The 14,995-nt window shown below is 38.9% G+C and overlaps 1 protein-coding gene across 2 annotated transcripts in view; it reads right to left on the bottom strand.

Annotated features, from left to right (window-relative positions):
• Positions 1-1,422: 1,422 nt before the first annotated feature.
• The window catches only part of shroom2b (shroom family member 2b), a 31,825-nt gene continuing 18,252 nt past the window's right edge, over positions 1,423-14,995 (bottom strand). For both annotated transcript variants that reach the window (XM_081357583.1, XM_081357584.1), the window contains 8 exons: positions 13,325-13,456; positions 10,983-13,245; positions 10,648-10,724; positions 7,428-7,985; positions 6,069-6,566; positions 4,997-5,162; positions 4,407-4,679; positions 1,423-2,800 (listed from right to left, as the gene is read on the bottom strand). In XM_081357583.1, coding sequence (XP_081213709.1) covers positions 2,528-2,800; positions 4,407-4,679; positions 4,997-5,162; positions 6,069-6,566; positions 7,428-7,985; positions 10,648-10,724; positions 10,983-13,245; positions 13,325-13,456 — 4,240 coding nt within the window. In that variant the 3' untranslated portion in view covers positions 1,423-2,527. The remainder of the gene's footprint in view (positions 2,801-4,406; positions 4,680-4,996; positions 5,163-6,068; positions 6,567-7,427; positions 7,986-10,647; positions 10,725-10,982; positions 13,246-13,324; positions 13,457-14,995) is intronic.

Genomic DNA, 14,995 nt, shown 5'->3' with positions numbered 1-14,995 from the left:
GTATTTTTTGTGACCAAATGCATAGACACTGCATAACACACATTAAAGAGTAATATTTGTACTGTATAGCAATTTAAAATTTAAAATAATAGTTTTTTTTTTAATATATTTTAAAATGTAATTTATTTTTGTAATGCAAAGCTGAATTTTCATCAGCAAGTTCTCCAGTCTTTGGTGTCTTATGATCCTTCAGAAATCATTCTAATATGATGATTTGATACTCAGTTATTATCAATGATGGAAACAGTTGTGCTGTTTAATATATTTTTTTGGAATACTTTTTTCAGGAATCATTGAGTAAAACGTTAACAGCATTTATTCATAAAAACAGCATTTATTCAAAATAAAAACATTTCTAACAATATAAATCATTACCATCACCTTTTATCAATTTAACGCATCCTTGTTGAGTTAAAGTACTAATTTCTTAAAAAAAAAAAGTTATTGTTCCCAAACTTTTGAACGTTAGTGTATATTGTTACAAAAGATTTCTATTCTAAATAAATAGTTCTTTTTAACTTTTTATTCATCAAATAATCCTGAAAAAAGTATCTCAGGTTATAAAAAAAATATTAAGCAGCACAACTGTTTCCAACATTGATCATAAATCATCATATTAGAATGATTTCTGAAGGATCATAAGACACCAAAGACTGGAGTACGTGCTGATGAAAATTCAGCTTTGCATCACAAAAATAAATTACATTTTAAAATATATTGAAAAAGAGAACCATTATTTTAAATTGTAATAATATTTCATAATATTCCTGTTTTATTTTTTTTTAATTTTTTTACTGCAGGCTTGATGAGCATAAGATACTTCTTTCAAAAACATTATAAATAGTAACGTTTCCAAACTTTTGACTGGTACTGTATATATATATATATATATATATATATATAATAGGTTTATTATTTATTTCTCTTTTGTCAAAACTAAATAGTAAATAGTTAACGATGATAAGCCTGGTGTTCAATGAATTATTTACACTGCCGGTCAGACGTCAGAAGTCTCTTCTGCTCACCAAGGCTGAATTTATTTGATCATAAATACAGTAAAAACAGTGAAATATTATTACAATTAAAAATTTCTGTTTTCTGTTAAAATGTAATTTATTCCTGTGATCAAAGCTGAATGTTCAGCATCATTACTCCAGTCTTCAGTGTCACATGATCCTTCAGAAATCACTCTAATATGATGATTTGATGCTCAAGAAACATTTCTGATTATTATCAGTTGAAAACAGTTGCTCATATTTTTGCTTAAACCATGAAACATTTTGTCAAGATTCTTAGATGAATAGAAAGTTCAAAAGAACAGCATTTGTTTTGAAATACAAATCGTTTGTAACATTATAAATGTCTTTACTGTCACTTTTAACTAATTTTAAAACATGGTTCTGAATCTGTGTCAATATGTTTGTGGATATTTTAAAATATATTTTCAATCAATACACATAAAATCGAATTAAAGTTACAAATAAATTATAATGAAAAACTGATGATCGTATTACCATATCAGCACACGTTCCCCTGATCCATGAATCTTTACTTCTTCTTCATGGACGCTCGGCGTTGGACTGGAAACGGTGTAAAACTCCACTTCCTTTAGCTCAGAAATCCAGTGTAAACAAGCCTGTGAATATGTTTCTGTGAATGATTGACCACGGCGCACCAATCATAAAATCAAACCAATGAGGAATTTGAAATCATTTGCATCATATTGGAAAACACAGCGACTCATAAAATCATAAAGTGTGGGTGAGGCTTCAGAATGAGTAATAAAACATTAAACAACTTATTAGTAAGGTACTGTAAATTCAATAAAACTACTGTGAATATGTTTGTGAATAAAACCAAATGGCAAGTGTGATATAAACCAGATCTGTCCATACAAGAACTTAACAGCAAATTTGCAGTATATAAATATTTCTATTTTTATTCCAAATGTATTTCAGCAGAAGTGCACTGAAAGCGCATCTATGATCGGTGTATCACCAGCCTGCAATAAAAGATCCTTCCGGTTAACAGTGAGATTGGAAAGCAGGGATATGGGCCACACATCAAGATGTTACATACGAGATGAGATATTCTGAAGCTCCATTCCTACCAATCATGCTTATTTCATTCAGTAAAAAAAACAAACAGGAAAGTTCAAAACATTTACACTGAAATAAGTCAAATGGTGCGGATCTAGTTGAGAACAAGCAGATCTAACCTTTCTGTTAATAGCACCATTAGCATTCAGTAGCAAAATTGATTAGTTAAACGTAAATACTGGTACAAAAACCTTAATACGGACTAAAAGAGATACTTTTAGACAGCATATCCCTGAAAACGTGAGTGGATATTCAACGCATGAATTCACCATTGCTAAACAAAACTGGAATCGTTTAAAAGTTCAAAGCATTTCTATGACTATCAGAATGATTTGAACATTATAAATCTATCCAATGCACACAAGCAGATCTGAAATCAATGCTCAATATCTGCTGTCTCGAGTCTTGCTGAACCCGTCTCGATCGGGTCAGTATAGAAGTCTCTGGTCCAGCGGTAGACTGTCCTTCAGACATTTGAGCTGCTCTTCCCCCAGTTTGATCTTATCTTCCAGTTTGCGCTGCTCAATAATGAGCGCTGACTTCATTTTGACGAAGTGCCGGTAGTCTGCCAGACGCTCCTCGCTGAGGTGACTGGCCAGAATCTCATAAACCAGACGTTCTCTTCGGTCCAAGTTCTCCTTCAGCTCTTTGGCATCTTCGTGCTGGCGAATCAGCAGTTTGCGTTTCTCGGTCAAAGTGTGCTGAAAGTACAACACATGAGTTTTTATTGTACAAGCATTCTTAAAATGTGTTTCTCTCTCTCTCTCTGGTAGAACTAATGTTATAATGCCCCAATTAAGCTATTCTAAAGATCCTAATTTTTTTTTTTTTTTTGTGGAGGTGTCCTTAAAATAGGTTTAACTGCATCTAAGGTCCAAAAACACTTTATTTGTCTCATAATATACAGTGCTACTGAAGCCCTGAACCGCAACGTAAAGAAATAAATCAATATTCGACTTTATTCTCGAAATATTTCGACTTTATTCTCGACACATTTCGACTTTATTCTCGACACATTTCGACTTTATTCTCGACACATTTCGACTTTATTCTCGACACATTTCGACTTTATTCTCGACACATTTCGACTTTATTCTCGACACATTTCGACTTTATTCTCGACACATTTCGACTTTATTCTCGACACATTTCGACTTTATTCTCGACACATTTCGACTTTATTCTCGACACATTTCGACTTTATTCTCGATATATTTCCACTTTATTCTCGATATATTTCCACTTTATTCTCGATATATTTCCACTTTATTTTTGATATATTTCCACTTTATTCTCGACATATTTCCACTTTATTCTCGATATATTTCCACTTTATTTTTGATATATTTCCACTTTATTCTCGACATATTTCCACTTTATTCTCGATATATTTCCACTTTATTTTTGATATATTTCCACTTTATTCTCGACATATTTCCACTTTATTTTTGATATATTTCCACTTTATTCTCGACATATTTCCACTTTATTCTCGAAATATTTCCACTTTATTCTCGAAATATTTCGACTTTATTCTCAAAATATTCTGACTTTATTCTCGAAATATTTCGACTTTATTCTCGAAATATTTCGACTTTATTCTTGAAATTTTTCTTTTCTTTTTTTACGTTGCGGTTCATGGCTTCCGTACATTGCACATCACTTCTTTTCTCACAGTGTCTGAAACGGTTAGATCAAGGATTCAGTCTCTCTAAACCCGCCTTTCCGAGAGCCTGCTCTGCTCTGATTGGTCAGATGGCCCAGTCTGTTGTGATTGGTCAACCAAATGCTTATTAGCAAATCTGAATTTCAGCTCTTTCGGCTTCCTCAGCACTTGATACACAGTGATAGATCAGTTTGACCGTATCATCAAAGTGGATGAAACAGCGTCTTCTCGACATGAACAACACGAACCAAACTCTTCCAGTGTCAGATACAACTACAGTGATTGAGGGCGGGGCTAAGCAGACGCTGTTCAGCCAATGAAGATCCCAGGCCGGGCATTATGCAAATTAGCAGGAAGTGAGACTGGAATTACTGATGACTCGTTTCAGGCAGTTCAGAATCGTTCTTTCTTTCGGGAGACAAAAACTCCATTCATTGTCCACTTTGTGTTTGTAACCTTTTACATTCACAAACAACTATATTAAACACTACATGAAAGGTCGAAAAAAGCATAATAGGGGGCACTTTTAATAAGGACTAGTTCAGTCAACTTAATAGCTCAAGTTTATTCAATCATATTAAATGCTGAGACTTTAATCTCACGTTCTTTGACAGAAACATTAACATGCATCTAACTGTTACCTTCTCGTCCGCTGACGTTCCCTCCTCCAGGTTATCGAGGGCGTTTTCCACGCGAGCCAGTCGGCCGGACAGAGACAGCAGGAGACTGACCACTTTATCCAGGTCTCCCACGAACATACGAAACTTCTCCAGCTCGTTGGGTTTGCAGATGGTCTGAACGGTGGCTTCAACGTCCTCTCCCAGAGCGTTATTATCCTGAACGTCCTCCTGAAGGCTCTCGCGCGCCTCTCGCAGAACCTGCAGCTTCTTACTTAAGCTGTCAATCAACTCTTGCTGCAGACACACAGACATTACAGAGAAATCAGATCATTTAATCGTCAACTGTCATATTTTACAGATTCATTCCTTCAAAAATGAAGACATAATGCAATTAATGTAATAGTAAAAAAGTACATGAGCTTAAGTTTATTTGTATAGCGCATTCACACACATAATGTGACTTATCTGTGTTTTTTTCTTTCAACAATGCAATTTTGACTTGTTGCTTTGACTCGTTATAATGAGTATATGATGAGAATCATCAATCAGAATGATTACAGCACAACAGGAGTAAAAACCAAGCAACAAAATAATGAATATAACCCTTGTACCTTCTTGTTGGACAGGTCATAATCAAGTTCGTCCTCTGAATCCTGTTCCTCCATGTGCTCCTGCATGTCCTTCATCTTTATGAGGAGCTCTGCTTTAGGTGCGGATGTGCTGTAATATGACGAACTGCTCACCAACGACGCTGACGAAGACAAACTGTCCTCCACCCTGCAGAAATCAAACATTCATGGGTCACTCGAAAGAAACAATCTGTGAAAAATCACCAGGTAAATGCAGTTTAAAAGTTCTCAAACGTAACAGATTTAGAGTGAAGTTTGTACTTGTTATACTTGTGTGTTCATTTGATAATTGAAAATATTGTGTGTGTGTGTGTCAGTAGAGGGCAGTAGTGTACAGGTTTTCACTCTAAAGATAACTGATCTAATGCTTCATGACTCCAATTAGTAAAAGAACAAACACTGCTGATGGCCAAAACATGTACGTATTGCAGCTAATGACGAACAAATGAGAAATGACAAAACAGGAATGTCTCATTTTGCTCCAAAAATTCCCACAAACCTGTGAAGAACATCATCTGGCTCATATTTCACCCCAAAATACAAAAAAAGGGAAAGAAATAAGAAATTACATTTTGAATTAAAAATTAACCTTAGGACTATTACGATTTTTTAAAGCAATTTTTATGACCATTTACCCTTCAGAAAATGCTCATTACCATAATACAAATATGCTAAATAATTAAATTTACATAGCATGAAGAAATTATGTATTATTTAAATCAGCACAAAATGTATTGTATTGAGAATCATCAATCAGAATGATTACAAAAAAACTCAAAAGTTAAGCGTTTAGATGCGTCACAGTAATGATGAGATTTTGCATTTCAGTATTTGAGGAAAAATTTAATGAAAAAGTCCCAATTAAACAATTCTTAAATTGTACCAAAATAGTTTTAATTGATTCAAAATCTAAATGATATTTTCTCTTTTGATTTTCAGGTGAAATGTGACCACGTTTTTGTGTACCGTTAAGTCGCTTTGGATAAAAGCGTCTGCCAAATGCATAAATGTAAATGTAAATGTGCCATTCACGTCTCTATCTCAGACGGTGTACCTCTGCGCTGTGTTTTGGGGAGACGTCTGTTTGTTGAAGGCTTTCCTCCTCTGCTGCACTCCCTCCAGGAGCTGCTCCCCCTGTGGGAATATTCCCTCCATCAGATCCATTGTAGTCTTCATTTTACTCTGATCCAAGATGTCCACCAGACTCTTGTCCTTCCCCATGATATCTCTGGCCAGCTCCTCTCGTTTCAGGTCTTCCTCTGAATGTTCGGTCAAACCGTTGCTTCTCGGCTCTGTGTTGTCTAGTACCGTCTGATGTTCTGTGTTTTTGATGGGATCTGGATGGGCGCAGGCAATAAACAGCGACTTGGATTTCTCTGGAGAATCTAGTTTTTTTAGCTGGCCAGTTTTCGGCACCTCAGGGCTTCCAGATGATTCAACATGTTGCATATAGTTTCTGTTTTCTCTCTCTGAACCGTTTTCTGCACAGACAATCTGTATGGGGACCTTCCGCCCAGCAGTGTTTGGCTCTGATGTTTCCTCTGTCTTACTCCTGCAATAGGGAACAAGTTCATCATAAGTCAAAATGTTTTAGCAGGGAAACTTCCAATAATGATGACCCTAAATGGCAGATTCATAATCCTGACAACAGTCTACTATCCTATCAGTATCTAAAGCCCTATTCGGACTGGACTAGTGTGACATGGAGAGGTGGAGTTAAAGTAATAATTATCAGAGCTTCTCTGTGATTTCAGTCCCGTCCGAATGTGCATCTCAGTAATCATTACGGACAATGTCAGTAAAGATTACAGCGACGTTCACCTTCATTAAAAAGGTCCGGAAAAATTCCCTCAGGTAATACTAATCCCGAAAAATAGACCTGCTGTAAATATGTACGGAAATATTTAGTCATTTCCTGTTTAAAAGTAGTTTTCCGCGTTTTTTCAAGTATGGAGACGCTTTAAAAAGCATCAGTCGCGTTCTAGACGCTGGAACGAGTCTGTGGCAAAACTCAAGTGTTTCACACACACCATTCAGATCAGAAAGAAGATCGAAAGCACTTGTTAGAGGCACGAATCATCTTTTAGTGTTATCTAAGTGCCTATTACCAACATATACAATCTGAAGTGAATTAATACATCGTTCGACCGGACATAACTGTTTTATATATATAAATATAGGTTTTATGTGTTTGCGCACGTGATATTAGGACACAACGTAATACACACATGATAACAGGAGTGACGGCGGTGTGTAAATCGAGTTACTCTCCCACTTCTGCTAGTTTTACTGAGATATCGTATCCCGTGCGAATTGGCCATTAATATTACAGACGTCCTGTGGTAAAATGACATTACTCCATCTACCCTTGTAAAGTTAATCCCGTCCGAATAGGGCTGAATACTTTAGTTACCTGCATGGATCCTTTTTCTGCACAGTTGCAGGCGGCTCATCTGTGAGCTTCTGTGGACAGAACTGAGGAGAAGGAGAACGCGAGCGTGTTCTGCTGGCTGAGGTTACCGGCAGATCAGTGTTCTGCTTGGGAGAGGAACGGCCTAAAAGACGTGGCGTACAAGATAGCGTTCTCTCTGTGTCTGATCTCTGGTCCTCCTCTGGTGCAGGAGTCCGGTGTACGTCTCTCTCCAGATGTTCTGGCGAAGTAATCAGTCTTTGGGGCTCTTGAGTTGGCTCAGGGGAAGAGGTCTGAACCCTAAATTCCTGGGAAGCTCTGGAAGGGAACATGGCATCCGGCTGTGTGGGTTGGGCGGACCTCTGCGGTTCAGAACCTTTGTTTTTAGGAAGCCGTTGCTTTGACATGGGAACCTGGAGATGATTTGAAGAGAGAGTTGCCGGCTGCCTGGTGTCAGGTTTGGGTCTCTGGTTAGAGGCAAGAGGCACAGCAACGCTTTCCAGAACGTTCTGTGTAATGGGCTCGGAGATGTTGAGTGGACTGTGCTCCCTTCCGGATACTCTGTAAAATAGAAATTACAATAAAACTATGCACACTATGTACACATAGGGATGTAACGGTACGTGTATTCGTACCGAACCGTTTCCGTACAGGGCTTTCGGTTCGGTGCACGTGTGTACCGAATGACTGAATGCAATATTTTGTGTGCGGAACATAGGTACATTTTCGTGTTTCCACACGAACATATTAAGTGGGGGAAGTCTCCGCGTTCAGCGCTCAGCGCAAATCCCGCCCTGCAGCTGATTCTAATGTTTTTTCCTATTAGACATTCTCTGGTTTTACCCGTGTTTTACCCGTCGTCACTGTAACAATGAAATAGACTGCAGGGCGAAAAAAAGCTTTTCCGCTTCGTGTGCGCCGCCGCACTCTCCGTTCCGTGGCGTGCGCGCGTGCGTGTGTGTGTGTGTGTCTGTCGACGACCCGCTGCGCTCTCTGCTCAATGTTCGAGTCCGTGTTTGCGCTGCGCGTTCTGCTCTGTCGTTAACGGCCCAAACACTCCAATCATGTACCGATCACGCACTGGAAAAGCAAAGTCCGCTCAAATAAGGTGAAATTTCTCAGTAGTAACTTAGATTTCTGTTTGCTGAGCTGGTATGTCATGCTGGCAACAATGGTAAAATGACCTGCTCTGATCACATGCTCTGGTAATAATAGCTTTGTACTATAGCTTTGGACTATATTTTATTTTGATAATTATTAAAAAAGTGGGAAAAAAAATCTTAAATTGATTATGTTGATTGATTATTGAAAAATAATAATACATTAATATATTTGTTTAATATTATTTTAATATAGGGCTATTTTCTGTTCCTGCACTGTAATCATAGTTATTTATTTATATTTTTCATTATATTTTATTACGTGATATTGGTTTGAGACTGAGAGTATTTTATTTAGTGGAGAACTTTGCAGCAGTATTTTATTTCTTATTCTTTTTTTATTTTATATCTATTTTATTATATTTTATTAAAAAGAGTTTAAAAAAGTGTAAACAACTTGTAAAAAAAAATTATAGTAATAAACAACCTGCAGTTTAATGTTTGCATTTCTTTCCCTTACTGTACCGAAAATAAACCGAACCGTGACTTTAAAACCGAGGTACGTACCGAACCGTGATTTTTGTGTACCGTTACACCCCTATGTACACAGTCAGACAATGAACACATAGGGCCCTATTTTAACGATCTGAAACGCAAGTATCAAATGCGAAACGCAAGTAACTTTGTGGGCGGATCTCAGGCGCTGTTGCTGTTATACCGGTGGGATAAATGACTCGGTGTGAAGTCGCTTCATTACTCATAGGTGTGGTTTGGGCGTAACGTGAAATAAACCAATCAGAGCGACATCTCACATTCCCTTTAAGAGCAGGCGTGCTTGTTCCATGGCGGATTGCTATTATAACGTTGGATTTGCCAGGAGCGGTTCACAGCCGAGGAGACCGGCATTCTCGTCAGGGCCGTAAAACACAGAGAAGTGACATTGGGGATGGAGAAACACACACAGATTAGCTTTGGTTAAACAGGCATATAATAATTTGGGTAAATGTGTAAGCTAGATTTATGCCTATTTTTCACATCTTCATGGACACAACAATGATTTCCCTCGTGTGGTAATATTTTTCCTTGTAATAATATAGCCTATGATTTGCAAAAATGAGAACTTCTGCATCTGTGTAGATGAGAGAATCAAAGTGTATGTGTGTTGTGCACAGGCTACATGATTTGCGCCGGAACACGCCTCCTCTTTTCGCTGAAGTTCATTCCCTAATTTATCGACGTGCGTCTGTGGAGTGAAAAGTCCTCTGTGGCGGGTACAAAAATAGGAATGATACATGCGTTGGTGTACAAAGTCAATTGCACTGGGTGCAAGATAGGGCCCATTCAGTCAAGGCAATCCCCACTCCAATCCAGAAGGGGCGGTGCAGTAATGCAACGATGTTTGCTAACAGCCATTATAGAAAAAAAACGCAGAAGAAGAAGAAACTATCTTTCCACCAACCCAAAACAAGAGTTCAGATGACTCACAATAGCTTGCCAGAAGCCTATACCCTGAGTTTCGATTCATTTCTGTGACACGCTCCACAAACTTCACGGAAAAGAAACCGGGACAGCAGAAATATTTTACAAAAGCAAAATGTTTTGTTTTTATTGTGAGTGTACACAAATAAAAGACCCTTTACAGTTTTGAATGATGTTTCCACTGTTATAATGAGACAAAATGAATCGTGGAATTCTCACTACAGTCCAGTTCTGAAATATGCATGTCCTGGAAATGGGAAGCCTTTGGTGCCGCTCCACTTGCTGTCTCTTCGTGGAGAGGTGGATGTTTCTTGAAAAAACTTACTATTGAACTTTGTGCATCTGCCATTGTCAGAAAATGACATTGTAGGCTAAACACAACACGTTAATCAAACCAATAAGTTGTAGTGCAGCCTTGGTCAACAAATCAACAACTCCTTAATTTTTTATTTTTAAGCAATCAGGAATTGGGGTTGGGGGGGGGGGGGGTTGCAGACATGTAAATGTACCAAACTTATCGAACCGGGACCCCAAAACCGAGGTACATACCGAACTGGGACTTCTGTGTACAGTTACACCCCTAATATGTCTATTATAGGCCCTTACTTGTATCTGAACACTTAGACGAGACAAGAATTCCTAACCTGATACGGGTCTCTTGTTGGCCATTGGCTTCAGGCTGAGATTCCACAGGAGACTTTCTGGGTGGCAGAGGGATTTTCTGAAAGGAATGTGGATCCGTTAACACAGATGCCAAAGATTCTTCTACCTGAAGGACAGACTGGCCTTTCTTAAAGATCATGTTATCATACTTTATCCACTGTGCCAGCAGCAAACACATTACAACTATTACCAAACAATGCATTGTGTATCTAATGAAATGTGGAGAATATTGAATTCTAAATATTTTGAAGGTGATGAATATTTTGATGTCTGGGCACCAAAAACATCATATCAAAACAAATAATCATCTTCTCACCTGTCCGTAGAAGTCAGCAGAAGGGGAGGAACGGGATCTTTCATGAACACACACTGTGCTGTTGGATTCCTCCGAGCCCGAGTCCAGGATGTTTTCAGCTGAACGGTATCTGCCCGTGGTTCTTCTTTCCACCGGCTTTTTCTGCATGTTCCACGTTGCCTCATATTCAGCAAACGTCCCGAGCCGTTGTTGCTCCTCTGCATTAAGGTCAGCGTGGCTCGATTTACTTTGTTTTAAGGGAGCTTGATGGAGGCTTTCACAGTCTCCAGTTAATCTAATCTTTCTCTCATTGTGTTCTTCATTGGGAATGAGCAGTGACTGCTTGGGAATGGGCTTTTGGAGAACTGGTTTGCAGGAACTTTCAAAGAACTTATATCGGTCCACAAAGGACCCAGCTGCTTTATCCTCAACTCCTATTTTATTGATCTTGTCCGGTTCAGAGAAGGAATGTATCTTTTTGTCCACGGGAAACCGTCTACGCCCGCCAATGCGGGTGAGCTGCCCATTAACAGGCCCAGATCTTTTGGGAGGTTGATCCGATGCAGATTCGTTCCCAGGAAGCTCCAGATCCCTCCTCATAAATGATGTGGCCTTCAGAACTTTGGCTTGGGCTTCCTTCAGATGATCTTTGTAAGTGTTGGTGAAGGAACCATCAGAAGACGACGTGGAGGTCTCATTAGACTTCCAGATGTCAGAGTCATCCTCAACTTCACTTGAGCAGGTCAAGGTAGCTGCACTCCTGCTTTTCTGAAGTTGATCCCTCTTCTGTTGGATCTCGTTGCGTAGAGTTGTGGCGTAGCGGTCACTCCTTCTTCCCTGTTTACCACCGATGGCATCAGTTGATTCTTGACCACCTGCTTTGGCTGTTACGGTAACCTTTTCAGCCATCTTGCTCTCTTGGGCCAGAGAATGCAACAAGGGGGTCTTGTGTGGACAGATCTTGAGATCCTGCTTGCTGATCCACGGATTGTCCAGGAGTTGAGTGGACATCTGGTTCTTCTGCTCCATCTGTTTTTTTGGTACGTGCCTGGAAGGCTGTGGCTTAACTCCATCTTTCTTCTTTTGAGTCTCTCTTTCCCCAGAGCTGGACTTTGAAATCACATGATTTGGTACAGGGGACGTGGCTTGAGATGGAGGACTGATGGCCTGTTTGCTGTAACCGTTGGAGCTCTTGTTCTCAGGTAGATTGAGTTGGGGATACTTTGTCTTCACAGGCTTTTGAGAACCAATCAAGCTTCTGTCTGTAGCACCTTGAACAGTTCCCATTTCAGACCTTCGTTCATCTCCTATCCAACCCTGCGTAGATGAGTTCAGGGATGGCTGCTGGGCAGTGATGCAGTAGTAGCGGAAATGAGCCTGGCCCTCATAATTGGGATCCAATGCCATGCTGGTTCTGGCTTTGTTTCGACTGCCAGCGTTGGTGGGTAAATCTTGAAGGCTTCGGTAGTAGCTCCCAACACTCTGGGTATTTGGTGAACTTGTAGCGTTAGGATGCACAGAAAAGGGACTATCATCACTATGCTGTCTCTGATGCTGAAGCTCGTAAGTAAATGGGTTCTGCCCTTGTCTTACATCAGTGCTTGACAGGGAAAAGGGTTTGGAAGGTTTTAGCTTATTTGGGTAGTCTTCAACCGAAAGATACGGCTGGAAGAAGTCCTTCTTTGGAGGTGGGTTGTAGCTGTGTCTCGCTTCAGCATCCAACTGTTGGTCCACAGCTCTGCAGTGAGGTTTCTGTTGTGGATATGCAGATATTCCTTCAGGGAACGATCCCACCAAGCTCTTCTCATGAACTCTGGTGGCTGTGAAACTATCACTACGCAAGGGAGGTGGAGGAGCAGGAGGATCTTGAATAGTGGTCATCTTGCTCTCAGGAATATGCCACACGGGTCTATGGTTGGATCTCCAAGTGGAGGAGAATTTGGAGCTAGCTTGCTCCTCCACACTGGGACTCACTCGTCCCCCGTTGCCCATGGGGATCTGCAGGTATCTGTGGCAGTCATTGGGAATGCCAGGATCATTGGGAACGCCTCTGTAAAAAATACCTTCAGTGGGAGCAACACCCCGAGGTGAACTGTGGTCAGTTGTGCCTGATAAAAACATTGGGTGATCTTCTCCACCATTGGGTTTGCTTGACGGCTGCTCTTTTGAGAAAGCGTGAGATGAGGGCTCTACACTTTCCATATCTCCCACTGAGCTGGACTGGCAGGACACTTGTCGCATATTGGTCTGTCCCCAACAGCTGGTGAATTCTTTTGTGGGTGACCTGGTAAAATACAAAGAAAATAAATGATGCTGGCTGAGATTCATTTATATTCATTGCATACACACCCTCAGAATCTCACCCCGCATCATATTTTGTCTGCCAAGTGGAGTCTGGTGCAGGGCTGGGTTCAGATTTAGGGCTGTCTGTGGGGGGGTTATCTGTGGATTTAGCCGAGTGCCACGAATGGGGTCTACATGATGATTCATTCCTCCTGAAATAAAAATTAAAAATTAATTGTTAAATTTTCAGAAAGGCTTATTCTAGAAATTGTAACAGTAGGCTACTTTGTACATAATTATAGCCAACAACGGGTTATAACTAAGGACAGATACGATTTTAAAAATAGTAATAAATAAATATGAACAATTAGAAAAAATAAATGAATAAAATAATTAATTTTATGTTTACATAACATAAAATATTCTAACGTAGACAGACGTTTATTTATTATACGTATATTTACAAATATACGTGTAATAAATAAACGTCTGTCTAAATGTTGGGTTGCTACAAGTCACCATTTTCACTTCAGACGTGCAAAATAATTTTTTGTATACATTATTAAAGAATAAAATGCACTAAAAAAAATTAAAACTTAAATAGAACACTACTAATTTTAAAGAAAACATCAATTATCATTCAGACTATCAGGGATATTTCTGCTCTAAGAGATCTACTTTAGAAACTGTGAATAACATGAAATTGTAACAGTAATTTGTACATAATTATAGCCAACAACGGGTTAGAACTAAGGACAGATACAATTTAAAAAATAGTAATAAATAAATAAATAAATATGAACAATTAGAAAAAATAAATGAATAAAATAATGAATTTTATGTAAATCTACGTATAATAAATAAACATGTCTGTCTAAATGTTGGGTTGCTACAAGTCACCATTTTCACTTCAGATGTGCAAAATAATTTTTTGTAAACATTATTAAAGAATAAAATGCACACAAAAAACACTACTAATGTTAAAGGTGTTAAAAAAACATCAGTTATCATTCAGACTATCAGGAATATTTCTGATCTACATTAGAAACTGTGAATAACATCATTTAATCCATTAGCAAAATATAATTTCATGATAACTCATTTAGCGGCACCAGACGTACCCTTTGAAGCGATTTCTCCTGAAATGCATGTGAGGTGGAAAAGGAGGGGATACAATCAGATCAAGACAAATTATGTAAGAATAATAACACAAGCAGAATATTTGTTCAAATGTTTTTGGCAAATGATCAGCACTCATCATCAAGACAACAGGAAACACTGGAGATTCTGCACTGACGCTCACAGGTTATAAACAAGCCAGTGAAATTGACAGCTCGATAATGAGCTTAAGCGTATAATCCCCATCTTGCACGTGAACAGCACAGCTACAGCTAAGACGCCACATGGCAGAGGATGTGATACTCGGGTCTGGCAGGGGTGGACGGGTCGATGGGTGAGAGCTACAGGAGCGTACAGGGCTGGGGGTCACGAGACACAGGCCAACAGCTCCACAATACCTCATAGAACTTCTCAAAATCTTCGTGAGAAAGTTCCTGGCCACGTGTACTTCACTTTCTGCAGGCATTGTTTGAGTTACAATATCCACCATTTTAATCTTCCTGCGCAACAAGGTAGAGAAAACACAGTGTATACTGTAGATCAACTGGAGCATAAAACATATGAATTGCTCAATGTTGTAAAAAAAACATTCATTTTTGTTGAAAAGATTATAAAATAAAATAAATATATAA

This window comes from Scardinius erythrophthalmus (assembly GCF_964197995.2).
Source record: "Scardinius erythrophthalmus genome assembly, chromosome: 25".
NCBI classification, from domain to species: domain Eukaryota; kingdom Metazoa; phylum Chordata; class Actinopteri; order Cypriniformes; family Leuciscidae; genus Scardinius; species Scardinius erythrophthalmus.
The sequence above is the reverse complement of the archived record's forward strand: the minus strand, read 5'-3'. Positions and strand labels throughout refer to the sequence as shown.